Source organism: Dermacentor variabilis, chromosome 3 (genome assembly GCF_050947875.1).
Source record: "Dermacentor variabilis isolate Ectoservices chromosome 3, ASM5094787v1, whole genome shotgun sequence".
NCBI classification, from domain to species: Eukaryota; Metazoa; Arthropoda; class Arachnida; order Ixodida; family Ixodidae; genus Dermacentor; species Dermacentor variabilis.
Window position 1 is genome coordinate 55,173,034 of NC_134570.1, and position 21,283 is coordinate 55,194,316.

General features: G+C 46.0%; 2 protein-coding genes across 2 annotated transcripts; one reads left to right on the forward strand and one right to left on the reverse strand.

The window, feature by feature from the left end:
• Nucleotides 1-5,776: 5,776 nt before the first annotated feature.
• On the reverse strand, nt 5,777-13,865 carry LOC142575638 (uncharacterized). The gene is made up of 2 exons (XM_075685161.1): nt 10,366-13,865; nt 5,777-9,127 (listed from the first exon to the last, which is right to left on the reverse strand). Exons 1-2 carry the CDS (start codon nt 13,426-13,428, stop codon nt 8,405-8,407), a joined length of 3,786 nt encoding a protein of 1,261 aa, XP_075541276.1. The 5' UTR covers nt 13,429-13,865; the 3' UTR covers nt 5,777-8,404.
• Nucleotides 13,866-14,246: 381 nt separating this feature from the next.
• LOC142575639 (2-phosphoxylose phosphatase 1) lies at nt 14,247-20,781 on the forward strand. The gene is made up of 3 exons (XM_075685162.1): nt 14,247-14,566; nt 14,696-14,860; nt 15,277-20,781. Exons 1-3 carry the CDS (start codon nt 14,467-14,469, stop codon nt 16,521-16,523), a joined length of 1,512 nt encoding a protein of 503 aa, XP_075541277.1. The 5' UTR covers nt 14,247-14,466; the 3' UTR covers nt 16,524-20,781.
• Nucleotides 20,782-21,283: the final 502 nt, after the last annotated feature.

The following is a 21,283-nucleotide window of genomic DNA, read 5'->3' on the forward strand; positions in this document are numbered from 1 at the left end:
GCAGAAAAAAAAAAAAGGCGCAGTTTCCGCAGGATGAAGTAGCCGAAATGGGAAATATACCGGTAGAAAAAATCTGTGGTTCAAATACTGGTTCAGGCAAAGATAAAACGTAAAAGTGAACTTCGTTCTCGGAAGTACGTGAGAAAAAAAAAAAAGGCCGCACCTAGAATATTTTGGAACCACAATGACTTGTTAGGCAGGAAGTTTGGCACAATACAACAACATATCTTAGACGAAGATGGAAGCAAACTGGAAGGGGAAGCGGCAATAAATTACATCCGAAAAATAACAGCCAAATCTTTCCAAGGCAATGACGACGTTGTATTTGAGGAAAAAAAGAGCATGAAAGAGAACCAGGTGGGAGCAAAGCAGCTGGTGCTGACAAATTTCAACTGGAAGAAAGCTGAAGAGAAAATTCCAAAGCGCCCAGCCACAAGCCTAGACGAGCTTTCCGTTAGGCTGATTAATAAACTAGGACCAAAAAGTAAGGTTGAAAGCAGTGCAAAAGCTTTAAGACGTTGACGAATACTAGACAGTTGGCGACAAAATAGAATGGATTTAATTTATAAAAGGAATGGGAAGAAAGATGAAATTCACACATATTGACCGTTGCCCATTACATCGGTAATATACAGGTTAGCAATGCAGGCAATTCAATTAAAACTGCAAGCATGGGCAGAGAATAATGAAATTTTGGGAGAACTTCCAAGTGGCTTCAGAATAAGATTAAATTATGGGTTTCACGTGCTAAAACCACGATTTCATTATGAGGCACGCCGTAGTGGGGAACTCCGGAGATTTAAATCACCTGTGGTTCTTTAACGTGCTCCTAAATCTAAGTACACAGGTGCTTCCGCATTTCGACCCCATCTAAATGCTGCCGCCGTGGCCGGGGTTCGATCCCACGACCTCAGCCCAACACCATAGTCTCTAAGCAACCACGGCGGGTAGCTTCAGAATAGCTAGGCGTCTGTAATCGAGAGTTCGACGAAAGCCCGTCTGGTTGGGATAATGAGACGTGACAAAGGAAAGACGTACACAAACCAAGTAAAACTTATTACAAGACAACACGTTTCGGCTTCCACACGGAAGCTCGACAGACTCTCGGACACAGCCAAACCCCATTGCCCACACGGCGCGACTGCGGCAGTGCGTAATCTGCCTTCGCACAATCTTGATCCTGCTGAGGCTTCAGTTCTTGAGCTAGGCCTAAGCTTCAATGTTGATCCTGCCCCGGACGCGAGAAAGGTGGTCTGCGCTGTGGATCACACCGTCAGCCAAGTTCATCAGTCTCACCGGGATGAAGCCCGAAACGGTGTTATCGGTGTCCTCTGTCGGGTTGCATCAGCGGAAATTTGCTTCACCCTTTTCTGCTGAGCAACGTAGCGCTTTCAAGCGGCTTCATGACGACTCTGACATCGTCATTCTCCCTGCTGACAAGGGAAACGCCACACTTCTCCTGGTTACGGCCATGTACGAAAGAAAAAAAAAATTACCGACGATTACGTTACTTCCTAATGCGAAATTTGAGCGCAGCAAATAAGCTGTTTCACCTTTTCGATAGATTGAGGCAAAGAAATCGAGCAACACATGTATGCGCTATCACAGAATTTTTTTTTTATTTTTCACACGTATTCCTTTAACAAAGACTCCACTAACAGTTCTTGACAGTCATGAAGGAAGCTTTGTGGTCGGAGAAATAGACTGATATATGTTCGACTTGGTACACCAATGCTTGATTCTCAAAGACGAGATCTATACAAGTGCCTCGCGAGGTTGTCACAGCCGTGGGACGCGTTACGAGCGAGAGGAACGGGATGTTCTCCCGCATAAGTGTTAGGAAATTGCTGTTTGTCTTTATGTCAAGCCGCCACCGATCTGGCTCTCTGATTGCCACCGCACAGGGCGAACGGCAGCGGCAATTTCGGCTCGGGCGGTGCACATATACAGATCCGCCGCCACCGATCTGGCTCTCTGATTGCCACCGCACAGGGGTTGCATTGGAGGAGGAGCGAAGAAAGGAATTAAGTTCGAGCCGGCGCTTTGACAACCGGAGACTCGCAGGAAGAGGGGGGAGGGGGGCGGCGTGTACACCCAGCGGCAAACGATGGGGGCAGAAGCGCGCGCAGCAAGCGGACAACACGATAAAGGGAGGAGGGAAGAGATAGCAGCGACTGACTGATGCAACTGAAGAGCACCCTATCCGCCACACAAGAACAGGGGGGGGGGGGGGGGGGACCCTTTCCTCCTCTTTCTGCATGGCGGCGACGGTGTTCTATGCAGTCACGTTATCTTGACTCTCTAGCGGCGACAGCGGCATCCAGCGGTATCAGTCGGTCGCTGCTAGCGCTGGGGGGATGAAAGGGGGGCGGAGCTGGTTACGAGGCCGACGACAACGCCGACGACGACGCGAAACCCAGGAACGGACGCCAAAGAGCTGCGCTCTAAAAAACTGGATCTGCTTTACAACCAGGACACTTACGTCCGGCTCACCAGGGACCCTACCTTGAAGGTACAGAAAGAACCACAGAAACTCCTAGCGGAGGTGTTCCACTTTGTTTCTCCTGAGCACCAAGTCACTCTTGTTGGAATCTCAGCGCTGACACCCGTTGTTGCAATCGGGTTGCAAGCCCCAAGGGTAGCGTTGGCCTGGCGGCCTGGGGCACAACTGGAAGCATCCGAAGGTCCCGGCAAAGCATGAGTCGACTGGTAACAGAACAACTTGTTTATTCTAGCATCGCAAAAGAGCGGGCGGTCAGGTCGACCGAAGTGGAGAGACGGGAGAGCACGTAACTCAACTGAAGAAATCGGAGCCTCTTTTGGCGTCCGGGGGCAGCTGCTTTTATACTCTCGCAGTTGAGGGCAAGAAGGAACGCCTTGATAGACGCGCACGTGACGGCGCCGCTCGGGCACGTTGAGACGAGTAGGTGACGCATCCGCCGGGCCGGCGCCGGTCAGACCTCCTCGCTTCACAGTTGGGGGAGCTCCTCTCCCCGGCTGCCGCTCTTCGACAAGCGTGGGCACCAACATGCACACACACACACGCGCGCACACGAAGACACGTGGCATTGGAACATGCCTGGACGCGCTTGGCGGGGAGGCGTAGCGGCGGCGCCGAACGGGCCAAAATGTCCGCCGCTTTGAACGAAGCCCCGGCGTCCGTTGCATCCGCGCCGGCTATACCGCGCGTCGTAGGCGAAACGTAACACTCTACTACTCGCTTCTTTGCCATAATGGCGCGCTCCTTGCGCTTTATGGCTTACCGAAGGTTCATAAAGCGGATACCACTTTGCGACCCATAGTGTACTTTACCCGTTCCCCCTCGTACAATGGGAACAAGGCTTGCGCACGGTGCGCGCTAATCGCGCGCACCGAGAGACCTCAAGAAAGTTATTCATCCATCCATCCATCGCCCCACCTAGTCTTCTGCCGTCCTTGACTGCGTTTCCCTTCTCTTGGTACCAATTCTGCAACCCTAATGGTCCAGCGGTTATCTGACCTGCGCATTACATGACCTGCCCAGCTCCATTTGTTCTCTTAATGTCAATTAGCTATACCCGTTTGCTCTGATTCAAACCGCTCTCTTTCTGTCTCTTAACGTTACGCCTAGCATTCTTCATCTTATCACTCTTTGTGCGGTCCTTAACTCGTTCTCAAGCTTCTTTGTCAGTCTCCAAGTCTCTGTCCCATATGTCAGCACCGGTAAAATGCACTGATTGTACACCTTCCTTTTCAATGACAATGACAAGTTTCCAGTCAGGAGCTGACAATGTCTGCTGTATGTGATCCGACTCATTTTTATTCTTCTATGAATTTCCTGCTCATGATCAGGGTTCCCTCTGATTAGTTGACCTGGGTAAACGTACTCCTTCACAGCTAGACTCTAGAGGCTGACTAGCAATCTTGAACTCTTGTTCCTTTGCCTGGTTATTGATCATTATCTTTATCTTCTGCATATTAATCTCCAGCCCCACTCTTGCACTCTCTCTGTTAAGCCCCTCAATTATTTGTTGTAACTCGTCTGCAGTATTGCTGAATAGAACAATGTCATCGGCAAACCGAAGGTTCCTCAGATATTCGCCGTCGATCCTTACTCCTAAGCCTTCCCAGTTTAATAGCTTGAATACTTCTCCCAAGCACGCAGTGAATAGCATTGGAGAGATTGTGTCTCCTTGTTTGACCCTTTTCTTTACATATATCTTCCTACTTTTGTTGTGCAGAATTAAGATAGCTGTGAAATCTTTGTAGATATTTTCCAAGATAAATATTTACGTAGGCTTTCTGTCCTCCTTGATTATGCAATGCCTCTATGACTGCCGGTATCTGTACTAAATCAAATGCCTTTTTGTAATCTATGAAAGCCATATAGAGAGGCTGATTCTACTCTGCAGATTCCTCGATTCCCTCATTGATGACATGGATGTGATCCATGGTAGAGTACCTTTCCTGAAATCAGCCTGTTCCCTTGGTTGGGTAAAGTCCAGTGTTGCCCTTATTCTATAGTAGATTATCCTGGTGAAAATTTTATCTAATACAAGGAGTAAGCTAATGGGCCTATAATTTTTCAGTTCCTTTAAAGTCTCCCTTTTTGTGGATTAGTATAATGTTTGCATTCTTCCAGTTTTCTGGGACCCTTGCAGTCGATAGACACTTGGTATAGAGAGCCGCCAGTTTTCCAAGCATTATGTATCCTCCATTAAATCGACCGTTATTCCATCTTCTCCTGCTGCTCCTCCCCGTTTCATGTCTTGCAAGGCCCTTCTAACTTCATCGCTAGTTATAGAAGGAGCCTCTGTAACCTGTTCATTACTACTATGAATGGAGGTATCGTGGCTGCTTTGGGTACTGTACAGAGCTGTATAGAATTCTTCCTCTGCTTTCACTATATCTTCGAGATTGCTACTACTATACTGACACATGTACTTGTTTGTATTTATCCGGCGATCACATTTTACCGCCTAACAAATGTTATCGCACAGCGCAGAACGCGCCTGCATGTATCGGAAGTTCCTCGAAAGGTATCAATAGTTCGATCCGCTGTCTGTTGTCACGGAACCTTGTGTAATCTGATTTCACCGCTATCGTTGTGCTTTAAGTGTCACTCACTTTTGAGGGCACAAGTTCACCCAATAAAAATTTAGTTTCGCCATATACAGTCTTGCTACTGTGTTCATCACAGTCACTACCACATGACAATATACTATTTATATCCTATATACTATTACTATACTATTTTACTAAATCTTCAAAGCGAACCCATTATATAAAGGCATAGTGACCCCTGGAGCAACCATCCGAAAACATACCGTCAAGGTAATTTTACTAAACACCTTACACAGATTCCTCGTATCTGCAGTGCAGGTTCAATTGGAAGAGCTTCAAGATTATGCAAAACATTGTAAATATATATAGTTATATTCATTGGTGCTTTTCCTTTTCCTTAACATGCACAATTCTGCACCCAGCGCCTGAAGGGGATACTTTCACTCCGCTTCCCCAGTGCAGAGTAGCAGGCTAGAACGTACCATCTCATGCCAACCTCTCTGCCTTTCCTGTAAGTAAAGCCTTTCTATATTTCAAAGCACTCATTTCCCCTCTTTGCCAAAGGCGATAACTCGTAATATCCAGACAAGCGGTAAACCAGCTCATTTACGAGGTGATTACCTTCCTGTGGCAAACACTCAAGGACGCAGAGGACCTGCAAGTAACACACACACTTCTAAAAAGGCAATGCCGCTGATTCTGTGAACCCATTTGAAGCAACAGAGGCACCGCAACTGGCTTTAGAAACTTTAATTTCAATATTCTCATACACGCGGTGTTTTATAACGAAGCAAGTGTGTTTGTGAAAATGAGATGATCTGGATGAACATAAAATGTGCTGTTTGCATATTTGAACTGAGAATGAGTACAATAACCTTCTCGCACCAAACGGCTGCCATGGGTCTGGCAGCTGGCTCTTTGCCACAAAGTCAAAAAAGAACGAGCATGAACTATACAGCAAAAGACATCGTCCTTGGGTCGGTGAAAATGTAAACTCGCTATCCATAATAAAGATTATAAATAAAGGCATGTGGCTCCTCGACTTCCCATCTTTTACGTGCCACACATATGCTCAAGCTAAAAATTTTGTCCCCATGCACATTCTTCATTCCTGTGCTACTCGCAAATAATGTCTGCTACAGCCAGCATATGGCTACAGTTCACCCATTGGATTATTCTATTCATTGATAGTGTGGCTCACTTTGACAAACGCTTAATGGCGACAGGGCACAGATTCAAATGAGAGTTCTGGCTGTATTTTCATCATGGCAGCTCATCATCAGTCGTGAGCAAAACACAAACATCATTCCACTTAGAAACATTCTATATATGTCTATTGCGCATAGTGCATGCACTATACACATGCAAGCATGTACTTTGAGGCACATGAGGGAGCTTCTGTTATTCCTGACCCTCTGCCAGGTGCCACTGATGCGATCAAGTGAGTGACGTTGTAAATTACATTTATTAAGCCAAATTTGTTGCGATTAAAGGGAAGAAAGTGAATTTGTAATGAATGTTTACGACCGAATTTTCTATCTATTTTTTCAAAGAGTACGTCACAGAAAAGTAGTTTTTAGAAAAATTGCTGAAAAGCAGCTGCATGAAGATAGATTACGCACTTCCGTGAACTGCATCTGCTAGAACATCTAAAGTGGAGATATTCGACGCACTTTATCGTGCCATTCGTGTCTGGCAGTCAACGTTACCAAAAAGTACAGGGAGTCTGGTGAACATCTGAACAGAAGATGTGATAATGCTAGCTTGTGATATGAATGCACCAGAAAACCTAAATTTTTTGGATGGAAACTAGAAAGCTATGCCTCTAGAGGGAGCAGTAACTGTGCTCACACCATAGTCAGACAGGCAGGCTAAAGAAAAGTGTCGAACGAGCCATTACGTGCTGTTGTAGTAAGACAGCAGTAGCCGACAGTACTTCAACTATTCAAACCGTACATAAAACCACATGCTTTGACTCACCCAAATTTAGCAAAGCTCATCTGCTCACCCCTTGAATCACGTACACCTTTTGTGTATTGCATTCTCTAAAGGATGCTCTGCACAAAATTAAGCTAAAGGAAAAGCGCACACAGATTGCGCTGGGTTGGTCATATGGCATAAGTTAGGTGAATGTGTCATCTACCCAGCAGTTCAAACTTCAGTTGCATAATGGTCTATAGGTGGACGGCTGGCAATACCATTTTCTTGCTGCAACGGGTTCTGGCTTAGCAACCTGGCAGATTAGAGAGGTACACATGGCCTTCAAATGACGTCCAACTTCACAGACATTTGAAGAATTATGGGATAAACGAGAGCGAGGCAATGAGCTTGCAGGCTAAACGGTTTTCGCACTAACGAAGGAAATTAGATGTCAACAATGTTCTGGAAATTTGTGGTAGAGAAACTGAAGGTTACAGCTTAAGTTCTTAGATCTTGTTTTTAGCTTGACGTCCAAATTAGACCAACATTCTTATTGTGTTATTCTGTACAAAATAAAAAGTACAGGTCCAGTTTGTGGACAAGCAAAATGCTTGAAACCAAGTTTCGAAATTCAATTTCGCATGGTCAGCAGGTGACCAAATTTCTGTATGTCTTCTAAAGATTGCAAACCATTGCAACTCAATAAAAGCCGGCCTTTCTGAAATGTTCCGTTGGCGTAGGCATTAAGCCATGCTCATATTCCCGCATCCAAGAACAGTTGTACCTGAAGACACAAATAAGCTCTACAAGCTCATATTTCACAGTGTACCATGCATAACATTTGAAATCAGACTGTAACCCCACTGCCTTGCAACTCGGTTACCTTGCCACAGAGAAACACTGATGGAGCAATTGTAATTTTTTAGGTTGGTATAATTCAGAACTCCCCTACAAAATCAAGAAACAAACATAAAATCAATAGCACTCTAAGGTATTTGTGGTTAATAAATGCTGGTATAATATGTTGCCATAAGAAGTGCACTTTATCTGTCAGACTGCAATGAAACAAAGAGGTGTGCTATACTCTCATGTATCCAGTGACCACGCAAACATATGTACAACTTCTCTCGCACTCAAGCAAGGCATAAAATATAGTACAAACTCTATACAAACAGAACGTACATAGCTTTACAAGCCACTTCCTGCAATCCATTCAGAAGTCTGTCAGTTTCTGTTAAACAAACAACAGGCACTTTCCTTAACAGTACTTTTTCACAAAACACATATTGTTTCAATAGCGTGATGAGTTTGATGAAGTCTGTAACAAACTCCTATGCTGCATGTCTTCAAGCACACAAGCTGTTCAAAAGAAAGATGTTCAGAGTTTGATGGGGGCCCTGGCAAACACACATCACGTACTCTCTCCACAAACACATGTTGCTCAGAAGAAAGATGTGAGCAGCTTAATAGGGTCCTCGACAACCATGGCTGTTTCCGTGGCAGTCACCACCTCCTGCTCCACATACACTTCGCCTATCTCTGGATTCTGTTCTTCTACGAATACGATGGGTGCCAAGTGAAGCTGGTGTGGCTGCAGATGTTGCTGTAGCTGCGGCTGCTCAGCCCTCTTTGCCGGTGCACGAGGTGCCTTTGGTTTGTCTACTCCCGCCTTGGTGCGAGCGGAGAGGGGCAAGGTAGGCTTAGGCACGGCTTTGTGTGCGTGCTGAAGGTGCTGCTTGAGCTTCGTGTTGTTGACGACGCCCTTGCCACAGAGCAGACAGTGCAGCTTGAAGTCTTTTGTGTGCACGCTAACAATGTGATCCTTGAGCGTCTGGTGGATGGTGAAGGCCTTGCTGCAGTGTGGGCACTCAAACGGCCGCTCACCCGTGTGGGTGCGAAGATGCGTCTGCAGTGCGCAGTTGTGCTTGAAGGCCTTGCCGCAGAAGTGGCACTCGAAATTCCTTTCAGCATTGGCGACCCGCTTGCCTGCACCGCCCGAGTGACGGCACAGCTTGTGTGCCCGCAATTCGGTGGTAGTCTTGAACCGCACAGGGCACTGGTCGCAACCGTGCGGATAACGCAGTGAACGCAGCACCTGCAGAGACGGGCTCTTTGCCACCTCAGGGTGCATGTGGGTCACGTGGATGCCCATGGCTCGCACAGTCTGCAAGAGTAGGGAATGAAAACGGTTTAAAAAGCGGCGCAAATTCCAATTTCTGGGTCCACTTTTGTGACGATAGCTCTGCCACACTGCATTAAAACATTCAGGCAAAGCTGTTGTTATGTGTGCAGTTTCTGGTGCTAGTACAGGATGCATCTTTGATGAACAAGGGACAGAGCACACATGAAAACAAGGACCAAGGCAGCGAAAACACCCATGTGCTGTGGTGTCATCCCTGCTTCTGCCCTGTTTTTGTGACACTAGCTTCAGATAGAATCTTGAATTTTTTCACCTGAAAAAGAAGGTTACCATAACATTGCTTTGGGAAGTAAAAGAAAACTAAAATCTTCAAGAATGCTACTTTCTACATTTTCTCTTGAAATATTCAAGTCAACAAGTTTTTACATTAGCAACAAAGCTAAACATAATACAAAAATGGACTGCAACATAAGAAATGGTACTACTGACAACATTTGACGCAATCATAAGGCATGGAAAGCACCTAGTTGGATCACTTCATGCTGAACATGGCACTACTACATGTAAAGGAACCTCTGACGTGAAGTAGTAAATAATGCTGGAGCATCCTCATAATTCAATTTCCATGCATAAGCAGATGGTTTCTACAATGTACTAAAACCAGGTATTGCCTAAACATATTTAGATTAACAGGTAGAGAAAAACTTTTATTGTTAATGTTGAGTGGAGTTTTCTTTCCCAGATTTAGATTAAACTTTATAGGACTGGACTGCCAACCAGCTTTAAAAATCAAAGCCTCAACATGATGCCACTTCACATGTTATAGCGACATAATCACAAACACCATACTTCGTGCTGTATGTCTTGGCAATCTATTAACTACATCAAATGTTGCAGGATCGTTGGGTATGGACGAAAATGCACCAAAATGACATGCTGCAGTTCACTCTGCTTGAAATCAAAACAGAGCATGGTCACTGTATATAACATCAGAATTATGTGCAATTTTTTTTTTTTGCATGTATGTGTGTGCATGTAAATAAACACAATTTAACTAGGTAGTTCTCCTGCCTTGTTTTTCTGCACACAATCGTTGGAGCGGTTATATGGTGCGCTAAATAAAAATAACAAGGCATACCTATGCGCTCACTGTCATGAATCTCTTCACAAAACTAATGCAAGAGATCCTTATACTATTGTGCAATCTTGCCATAACATTGCTATGCCTACACAGCACCTACTCGACTCGTCATGCAGCTCACCTTGAAAGTCTTGTTGCACACTTGGCAGATAGACAGGTTCTCCTCAGCATGCTTCTGTTGGTGGTGCTCCAGGTATGCCTTCGACTCATATAGGTAGCTGCACTTGGTACACTTGAAGCCCTGGTTATTCTCATGCAGACGCAGGTGCCACTCGTAGCGGGAGTCAGACACAAAGACCCGACCACAGTGAGGACAAGGCTTTTGCTTGCCCTTATTGTGCTGCAGAGTTATATGTCTCTTGAGCTCGTCCTGGACGACAAATGCCTTGTCACACTGTGTGCACTGGAAAGGCATGACTCCCGTATGGGTTATGGCATGGGCCTTGCTCCGGTACAGGCTGAAAGTGGCAAAGGTACAATCTGTTTCCGTACAGCGGTATACCTTGAGCGTGGGGAACGGGTTCTGGCCATCTTCGAGGCAAGCCGTGTCACCCATGTGCACCACAGCAGTGTGCAGCTGCTTCTTGCGCTCACAGGTGAAGCGTTTGTTACAGTGGTCACACTGAAAGTTTATGGTTTGCCCGTGAATCAGGGTCTTATGCTTGCGAAGTGCAAACAGAGACTTGCAGGTAAGCGGACACTGCTCACAGCTGTAAGTGGTTGAAGCATGGACGTTGAGGCGATGAGCCCTGAGGCTACCCTTGGACGAGAAACTGCACCCGCACGTTGGGCATGCAAATGGCCGTATGTTGTTGTGGGAGCTCAGGTGGGACTGCAGACCTGACTGGCTCCGCATCTCTTTGCCGCACTGTGGACACTTGTAAGTGTGCTTCACTTTCGTCGGCTTATAACCGGGCTGGTGCGTTCGAACATGGCCTCTGTGCCTGACCTTGTGAATGGAAACCAAGCCACACGTCTCGCACTTGAACTGCGGCACTTCTGGGTGGCACTGCACTACATGCTCGCAGAGCTCCTTGTAGATGGCACCCTTGAAGCTGCAGAGGCCACAATGCCGGTAGATATCTCCTTTGCATAAATTCTTGTGAGCAGCAAGGTCTTCCTCGGTGAAGAAGGGCTTCCGGCAGCTGGTGCAACGGTGCTGAGCAGTCTGTCCATGTCTCTGCATCATGTGCACTACCAAATTGTGCTGTCGTACAAATGGCAAGTTGCAAAGGTGGCAGATAACTGGGTCACTGTGCGATTTCTCCTCATGATTTTTCAATGCAGCTTCTGTGGTGAAGCTTCGCTTGCACTTTGTGCACTTGTATGGGGTGACACGGTTGTGCACTTTCATGTGCACCTGAAGCACAGACTTGAACTGAAAGCGCCTGTCACAAATCTCACAGCGGAACTTCTGCTCTCCAGTGTGCTTCACCATGTGCTTGTTCAAGCTTGCCTTGTTCTTGTAAACCTTTCTGCATTTGGTACATGCAAAGTATTTGATTGACTCCGTTGCGGCTTTTGAGAGACGACCAACCTGCTGAACAAGAGGCTTCAGCTGTGATCCTGTCAGAGGCAGGGAACGCTTCTTTAGAGCTTCCGGTCCACCTGGCACAGGAGGTGTGCCCGGAGCAGATGTACCTTCAGATTCATCACTCAAATGGCTTTCTTTATCCATTTGTTTCTCTTGTGCTGCCGTTGTGTGCTCTTGGAGATGCTTAAGGGCGACAAGCTTATCAAAAGTAACGTGAGAACACTTGAAGCACTTAAACACTATTTTTGTATTAGGAGGAGGCTTGGTGATCGGGTTTTTTGATTCTACGAGCGATTTTGGCAGCACAATTGGCTTCAAACCCTTCCCTGGTGTTGTCGTCAGTGGCTTTGGTGTAAATGAAGAAGAGACAGACTTCAGTTCTGTTATGTTGCTTTCAATAGCTCTCTTCACAACAGCTGTGATATTTTTGGGAGTAAGAGAACCAGCTGCTGAGAGTGGCACTGGGCCTGTTTTAAGGACAACGCGCTTAACATTTGGTGACACAGAGGCAAGCATGTTGAGGACTGTGGGCAAGACTGTTGTCTCAATGGAACCTTTCACCCCCAGAGTTGTTTCATCTCCAGTCAGGTTTGACGCACTAGCTGCAGTTGTAATGACAGACAACTTATCATTAGTGAGAGAAAACACATTTCCGATACGTGGCTTTGTATTGTTTCTCTGGGGCTTAGCCTTGTCTGGTGAGGTAGGCCCGACAACCTTTCCTGCCTTAACTGACGCTGCCCCTATTAGTGTCTGCTGTGGCAAAGGATCCTTTCTCGAGGTATGAAGCTTGCAGTGAGCTATTGCAGTCTCTTTGCATGGTGTTATGTGCCGGCAATACAAGCAAGAGTACAGTGCCATCGCTTTAGTGCCAGTGTTTTTCTTGGCAGTGACAGCAGCATTTGCACTGCTGTTTCCTACTGTATCGGGCTTTAAGGTTACATTCTCGGCAATGTTCAAATCTTTTGCAATGACAGTTGTGTTCACAGGTGAAGCTACGGTTGAATTCGAAATGACTAAGCGAGTCGCGGTATCGTCATTACTACCAACAGCACTGGTGACGGTACTCGTCTGGCCGACCATGTAGGTGTGATCTTCAGTAGCGGCATCTGCTGTCTTCTCATCAGCATCGTTTGAGTCACCTGTCAGGTCAACTTCGTCCACAGTGCTACGCGCGCACCCTCCTGCGTCCACAGTGTCAGCAATCGGGTGGTTGCCGACAACTGCCGCTGGTTCAGGCGAACTCGCACTTTCGGGTGAACACGGGTCTGGTATAGGCGACGCGGCAGGAGAGGGGAGCTCCGACTCCACTTCGATTTCGCAACCTTGAGTCTGTATCTCCACTACCTCTGCGTCATCGAAGACCTCATTTGGCTCGTGTCGCCCGTCGATGTAACAGAAAGAGCTCGGCCTGCCTCCCGAAGACACGCGAACTTTCTCGCGCGCATAGGCCGCGTCAAAGAAAGTCTCTGCGAAGGGGCGCCACTGTGTGACGCCGTCACCGCGGGCATCGCTGCGATCTTCTGAATCAAACCGAGCCCTCGAAAAATTGAAGTTTATTCTGCCACCTCTTTCAATACCCTCTGGAAACACCAAGTCGAGGGACATCGGCTTCATGTCCAAATCGACGTCAATGCAGACAGTGCCCATGTTGGCAGCGTGTTTTCACTAAAAGTCTGCGGATATCCGATCGGCTAATTTCATTACTTGTCACTTGCTAGGGTGCCACCGAAGCTCGGTATGTTTGAAGCGACGCTAAAGCTCGTCTGCTACATCTTTCAGCGGCGGCAATGCTGGAAGATAAACGAGGTTGCAGTGGTTGCAGTTATGCGCGCCGCAAGCTTTAGCCTAACGAAGCGGGAAGCCCGTGCAGTAATCAGCCTTTAGTGGGGCTCGTCGGTAGCGCTCGTTCTGTATGCTAGGTTGATAGGGCTGAATTTACCGTGGTGCCACTACGACCGATGCGCACGGAAAGCCTCGCGGGGTTGACCAGCAGCTGAGAGTAGTCGTGGTGCTTGTAGTCGGACGACGCACATACCACCATCACGGAAAGGACACAGGCGTTCCAACCAAACTAAGCAGTAGATGGCAGCCCTAGCACAAACGACCTTTGTAAGCTCCAAAGTTCTGGCAACTACTAAGAAAAGACAAAAAGCCGAGCTAATGCACCATCTTAGTAAACATAATCCACTTAAATTGTATGGTTACGTTTTTTTGATTAGTTGTTGGATGTATAGTTTTGCAGTTTTCGTGAAACGACAAGATATGCTGAATAAGCGTCATTGCAACTTGGTTTCAAGCCAGCTCCATCGGCATCGCAGACGCTATAAGCGAACATAGCGCCGCAAGCATGGCAAGAGTTTACAGACGTCATATCATTAATTTCTCGCCTCTGCAGCAAACTGAATAGGACCTGGGGAAGCTGGCGCACTGGCGTCAACTGACGCCTACGTGACGTCCTCGCATTAATTTTGTCGTCTGTACAAACATTTGAACGCACCTGCGGCGCCCGCGGTGCTGTCTGTTTTTCTGTAGATGTGGTTTCTTCCCGGTGTTTCACACCTTCTTCTTCTCCCTTCCTTACATTTTACAATGTTTGTTTACGCTCTTCTTACCGTCACGTAGTGGAGGCATGTGTCAACGTACGACAGTTTTTCGCGACGAGCTGATTTGACGCTAGCTAAGAGAATGGTGTCGCTAGTTTTATGGGTGACGAAGTTTCTGGCGAGGCAACGGCTCCTCTTCGCATCGTTTATCGTTATCTGGATCGTTGGCATGGCGATAACCAGTGAGTTTCACCTCAAGCAAAACATAATATCTCGAATTGTTCGAACCTATATAAGAACTTGCACAACGCGCGCTGTGAGGGTTTTCGCTTTCGTTGAGTGATGTTCATTTACTATTGCAACGTTTCCAGTATGCTTGATTGGACGTACTGATGACGCCAAGGCCAAGTATCCGGACACCACTGCCGTATTGTATAATGCTGGACAACACAACATGCAGCTGTCCCACAGCCTTACCAAGGCGAAAGCGATGAAGTATTGCAACCCGTACAATAGTATATCACTTTGGCAAGAAGGTGAGTCACATGCAAACCATTCAAAAACGTATATCGCAGGAGAGCGCGCATGCATAAGTCGTAGTGAACCTCGGCACAAATTTAGCATCTGCATGTATCGAGAACGATTTTATTGGTGATGTCAGCCTAGCCCATAAGTGTGCTAGATTAACGTGGGAAAAATAGAAAGTTGTAGAAATTTACATCAACTCTTAGCAGCAGCATTGTCAGTAAGCTATATGCTAGCTAGCTACATGTTATAGCTAGCATATAGCTAGTATAGCATATGCTATAGCTAAATGAACTGGTGAAACTTCTATGTAACAGTGAAGCCTTCCCATTATGGGGTTCTCGGCAAAAGCTAACATACTTTCAGCCATCCAATTCCTGTGAATTTTGTGTGGTTATCTGTAAGTTTTTTTTTTTTTTTTTTGCAGGTAAAGTTCCAAGCAACAATTTTACTTTGGAAGCTGTAGCCATAATGGTGCGACACGGAGAGCGCATGCCCTTGCGGCGAGTCCGCAACCAGCACCTTCTTGGCTGTCGCCGGCCTCCAAGCACGAGCTCACCTTCCAGCTCCAGGAGCAGCCCCTTGAATTCTTTCGTCTCTCTCATAACGAAGCACCCCTTACTCCCTCTGAAGAACATCTTTGCCACGATCGCAACCCACCCGAACCAGAGCAACTGCGTGGAAGGCCAGCTCACGTGGGAGGGTGTAGTGCAGCATGTAAACATGGGGGCCAGCCTCCACGATGCCTACCATACCGGACCATGGAGGCTCTTGCCAGATGACTGGGATGCACGCTCCGTCAAGCTGTACAGCACCGTCTTCTCCCGCACGTACCAGAGTGCCCTGGCGTTCCTTTATGGCTTCCTGCCACAGTTCTCATTCGACAGGCTCCACCTGGTGCCCTCACGAGACATCAACTTCTGCATGGGACCGCACTGCGCCTGTCCGCAGCTCAAGACGTACGAGAGGCTCTTCACGCGCAAGACAAAGGTCATGCTCAAGAACCACCTGGCCGTTGTGCAGCTGCTGAATACACTCGGCAAGGTGCTCAGCCCGCAAGGGAACAACTCGGAGTTTGTCGCGCCAAGGCCAATCATGGATGGATTGATGGGCTTCGTGTGCCAGCGCAAGCCGCTGCCCTGTGCCGACCATCACTGCGCCACAATGGAGCACGTTGGCAACGTCATCTCCTACGTGGACTGGGAGGGCCGACAGCTGTCTCAGGACTTGTCTTTTCGCCGGAGCAGCATTCTCAAGGCACACTACCTGCTGGCCCGAATTCACAGGGGACTGCGTGACTTTATGGATGGCACATCCAAAACCAAGTTCCTCTTTTTCTCTGGTCACGACATTAACCTGATCCCCGTGGCATCGACACTTGGGTTCGATGATGGCACCATTCCCCCCTATGCTTCCCGAATTGTCTTAGAGGCATACAGCAATGCCAAGAAAGAGCGATTCATAAGGGTCCTTTACAATGGCAAGGATATGACCCGTCACACACACTTTTGCAAGAGCATCCGTGCTGGGGTCGACATGGAGCTATGTCCGTTTGGCAATTTCACCACTTTTCTGCAACAGGATGTATTCAAGCTGTTCTCGGCTAAAAGTTTTGCGGCAGCTTGCGGTCTTGATGGTGTGCGCTCTACGCCTACTGCTGCAAGTCCAGTCTAAGGATCAAGATTTGAATTGCTGAAGCAGCTCTGAAAGTGTAGTAGTGCATTTGAGTATGCCAAAGTGCGGTTTTCACATATTTGTGGGGAGACGACAGACGAGCCTTGCTGCAGTGTGAGGTGCGTGATATTTTGTTGCCATTGTTGCTTCAGCCTATAGGTTGCTGGTAACGATGGCCGTGCAATCACTTATGAAAGCTGTGAATTATAGGTGATGGATGTGCTGTCTTAAGCCGACAAAAGAGGTACAGCATTGAAGGAAACCTATGGCATGTTCAAAAAATGCAGTTAGCTTCTCTTTTCAACTTCTGTAACATACATCTTGTCTCAGGAAGCGCATATTCCCTGGAAGTCCTTTGGAACAGCTATAGAACTCATTGAAAACCTGACGTCATGTTATTAGGTTGAGACGTGCAGCACCACAGGCTACAATAGGCGCTTCAGGCTGTTTAAGTGCTTTGATTTGTCGGCCAAGGAGTGTGCATTTTTTTTTCTTCTTTCTTGCATTTTAAGGTGACTTCACATAGGTACGTCCAGCTTATAGGGGCTACCACCCTTCTGGGTCGCATTGTAAAACTAAATCAAATATAAAAACCCAGTTAAAAGGGGCTGCTGACGCCATGTGACTTACGTAATCTCTCCCAACGGCTCATGAGGGAAAAAATAGGACATGTGTAGCCTCATTTGCTTGCTTTATTTTGCTTATATTTCACTGCTATTGGCTTTTATATTCAATTTGCTGTGACGAAATCCGATTTGAGTGCTTTTAACTGAATCTTAAATGTGTGTTCATTTATTGCTGGGGCATTCTCTTGGGCGAACCTTTTAACTCTGCTGACTCTTGCAGCCACTGATTTCATGTTTGTTATCTTCTTTGTAAGTCGCTGCATAAGTAATTGTGATTGTGATGGGTTCGCAGGCACAGTTGATCCCATATTCCAGCATCATTTTTGTTCTTTGGGCTTGCAGGTGACACAACATCAAAACAAGTGGCACTTTGGTGTTTGTCACACCAGACAAGATTAATTTTCTTGTTTGGATGCACACAACTTTAATTTGTGTGTTAGAAACCACTTACACAACTACTTATCAGTTTAATTAGCGCAGTAGAAACGATGAGTCTGCATTTGCAAGGAAAATACTTGTGGTTAGTATTTTCTTTCCGCAGCAGTTAATGCTAACTGGTTGTCATAAACATGCCAGTCTGCCCCTAAACTTAACATTGAACTCCCATTAAACATCGCCAAAATCAAAAGAATAGGAGGTCATAGTTTCTACTCTTTCGTAACTAGGACCGGGCAAATTCATGCTGCTTTTATAATACTTCTGTTAACTGATGACACGGGCATATTATTGTCACTTCTCGCTGTGGAGTTAGCCTTGGTTCTTGCAACGAAGGTATTTAGTTTTTTAACTTTCTAGATTGCTTTTTTCGTTGTGTAGCAGAATGGGGCCAACTCGCCAGTGGCAGTACCTCTGACACATGGTCAGCCATTGCTTATGTGCTGGAGACTGGGATGGTACCCTTGCTGTGTGATTTCCTTTTTTGATGTGCTGTGATATGTACAATTTATTATATACATTGACATACAAATGCATCTGAAGTGAAATTACGTTGTCAATTATGCTTGTCCTGCAGCTTCCTGTGTGCACTTGCCACTAAAGAGATTAGTTGCTAAGATTGTTCGATACCCTTGTTACTGTTTACCCCTCAATAACGCAGCAAACAGACCGGCCTTTGTGCTAGTTTTACCATGTTGCCATTGCAGCAGGTGCCAGCTTTTGGGTGCAAGGCCATCTACCATGCCATAGTTCATGGCAGACCACGCTCCTCATCATGGAACCTTTGTCAGTTCAACTTCGCATCATAACAGCTCACTGTGAAGCTACCAAACCTCTCAAAACTTAGCTGCTTTCTATAATGGTTGATCAGGAGTGAAGGAATTTAGCTCCTTGCTTATCACACAGCTCTCTTCAAAGGTGCTGTTTCCTTCCAGCATGTGTTTTTCACAAAGTATTGCACACTGGGTAAATTGTGTAAACATTTTCAGCTAGCTAGGAGGAAACCATGCATCCACACATTACACTCTCCCCCTTTTAACGGGAGTGACAGTTTCCCCATTGTCATTTCATTTTTCTGAATTCATATGCTGGAGCAATAAGAACCTCCTGGAACACGCCATTGTACGAGTATGCTTGCCATTAACGGCAATGAAAGCCATGGCAGAGATTCACAATGAGGCTTCAACACCTGGCTCAGAGTTTCTTCATACCTAAGCATAAATGGGGAGGCAGTGAAAGGTAGCATATGTGCTGTGTCATAAGAGATCAGTCTACTGGGCATTTTGAACAAACAGCTGAGCCATGATGTTACTTCTTAGAAAAATGTACAGAGTACAAGCTGCCTTTCTTTATATCTAGTCAGAAATGGCTTGAGAATCAAATTTTAATCCTTCACTGCATAATTAGCTTTCTGTTTCTTTTTTCTTTTTTTAGGGTGAAGTGACATATGGGGGGGGGGGGGTTACACAGAAGGACATGAGATTGCTGCGACAATAGGTCTGAACGCGTACATTTCATTGCGACACAGCGGCTCTACAAGTACTTTAAACTGCCTGAGCTGTAACAAGTACATATTTGTGAAATATGTGCTAATTTTTGTACACATGTTAACGTGAATAATATGTACAGATAGTCCAAGAACAAAAAAAAAAGGAAAGGAACCACACTGCGGTATATTATGGCTTACTGCAGTGTGTTACAAGCTGTAACCAATTAAAATATGATCTGCTTGTTGTGTTTTCTTTTTGTTCTTTTTTTCTGCATAGGCTGCTTATGCTATACATATGCCATGTTGCACATGTAAGCATATGTACTGTTCTACAAAAGCAGCACCCTTGGCCAGCGCTCGGCAACACTCGAGGCATGATCTGTCCAAATTGCTCTGCATAAATGAAGTTTGCTTTGTTATATATCTTGCAGTGTGCCGGAAAAAAAAAAAAGATATCCTTCTAGAGTGAACTATTGAACACCTCCCTGAGGTCCCACAGGCTTGATTACTTGGGTGCTGACATGCAAAAGCTTTCAGCTTTCACTATGTGCCCTGATTGCATGACATAGTCTGTTTCGCACCCGAGCTGTATCACGTTGCCATCGGGACTGGCCATCCGGGATAAATACTTGCGCCAATGATCTTGAACGCCGCAGAAAGAGATTCAATGGGCGAGATTGCTCTCGCCCAAAATCAGCTGCGGTTCCGGTGGTTTTTCAAGATTTGCAACAAGTTTGATGCGTGCTGCCAATATGCATCAGAAGGGTCACTAATCAAGAAGTGCCATCGCATGGTTCCTAATTTTACGCGACTCAAGGGCGCCACGCAAGCAGAAGTAGTGTTTTTATGCCTTGCGTTAGTCATCTCGCTTCTGCACTTGTCCAAATGTCTAAAATCTCTGTCGTTGTGCAGGGAAGTGTAGTTACTGTGCCAAGTACTCCGTGATGCAATAGAAAAGCTGGCAGATTACATAATTCTGGAGATTTCGTCAATATTTTGTTGGTGTATTTTCATACTGAAAGGCCTCATGTTGATTTCGAGAAGCCAAATGCTGACTGCAGCACAACAGTTGGGTGAACATGAAGGGTACAGAGTTTACAGGAACTGTGGTATGGATCATGTGTTCTCGGAAATCGGTGGCATTTCACTTTTATTCAGTGCTTGTGTGTGGAATGGATTTCGTTTTTTTGAGAGAGAAACGCAATTTGTGTGTCCGTGTCTGTGCTCCCTTTAGTGGCATTTCTCCCTTGCTGGCTACGTTCAGATCGACGTGCTGTCTCAAGTAGCCCGAAAAAAGATGATACGGCGATAAGTCCATATTGTATATGGTGCTTATACAGTTGCATAAAACTCATCACGTTGTGAAAGTGAACATCGATGTGGCTGTGTATATACTGGATTCACATGCTGTCTTTGTTGATGTTGTTAGCATGGGACTCACTGCCGAGCTCCAATTTTTATGGATTGCGTTCCCTCCAGTCAGAAATGGCCATTGCGCTCTACTTTTACGTATAAATTTAAGGCATGACAAGTTGGCACTGTCACTGAGGTATAATTACAATCAGCTTCTTTATCTCTAAATATTCAATTCATTTACATGTGTGGTGTGTTTCATGATGAACTTAGTCATGTTTTCTTAATTTCTTGGTTTCTGCATAGAATATATGCCTTGTATGTACAGAAATGGTAATAAATTGATATTTGTAAATATTATGCATAATTATTCACCAAATGGCACGACACCGTAACAACCACACTAGTTACCTTCAACCAGCTATCCTGCTGTGCGTAGCCGATGACTGTCTGTGAAACCAAATGGACATACTTATTGGAATGCAAGCCTTCTAAGACCAGGACACGTTGTCCTGATCGAAGGTTCAAACCAAGGATCGTTATTTGAATTGGCTATTTTAGGCACATTCAAGGCGTCCCAAGTATATTAGGCCAAGTTTAAAAAAAAAAAGGATGCAGCGAAACAGAAAATTGTGGCCACCTGAAAGCACAAAGCCATAAACAAATGCCTAATGGGTTTTTCAAAAACAAAGCATTGCACTTTGAAAAAAATGTTTCCTAATCAGGGTATCGAACTCGGGACCAACACCCTTCTGGAGGAGTTGCGCCAGGAACCTAACAACCAGGAACCTAACATATTGTTGAGTGACGCTGAATTAGCGAACTCAAAGTGCAAGGATGATTAGGCTAATTGTTTC

Excerpts from the sequence above, each read along its gene's own strand:
- LOC142575638 (XM_075685161.1), bottom strand. The coding sequence starts at position 13,428 with ATGGGCACTGTCTGCATTGACGTCGATTTGGACATGAAGCCGATGTCC. Across the intron at positions 9,128-10,365 it reads TGTGCAACAAGACTTTCAAG|ACTGTGCGAGCCATGGGCAT; the intron begins GTGAGCTGCATG and ends CTACTCTTGCAG.
- LOC142575639 (XM_075685162.1), top strand. The coding sequence starts at position 14,467 with ATGGTGTCGCTAGTTTTATGGGTGACGAAGTTTCTGGCGAGGCAACGG. Across the intron at positions 14,567-14,695 it reads CGTTGGCATGGCGATAACCA|TATGCTTGATTGGACGTACT; the intron begins GTGAGTTTCACC and ends CAACGTTTCCAG. Across the intron at positions 14,861-15,276 it reads TATATCACTTTGGCAAGAAG|GTAAAGTTCCAAGCAACAAT; the intron begins GTGAGTCACATG and ends TTTTTTTTGCAG.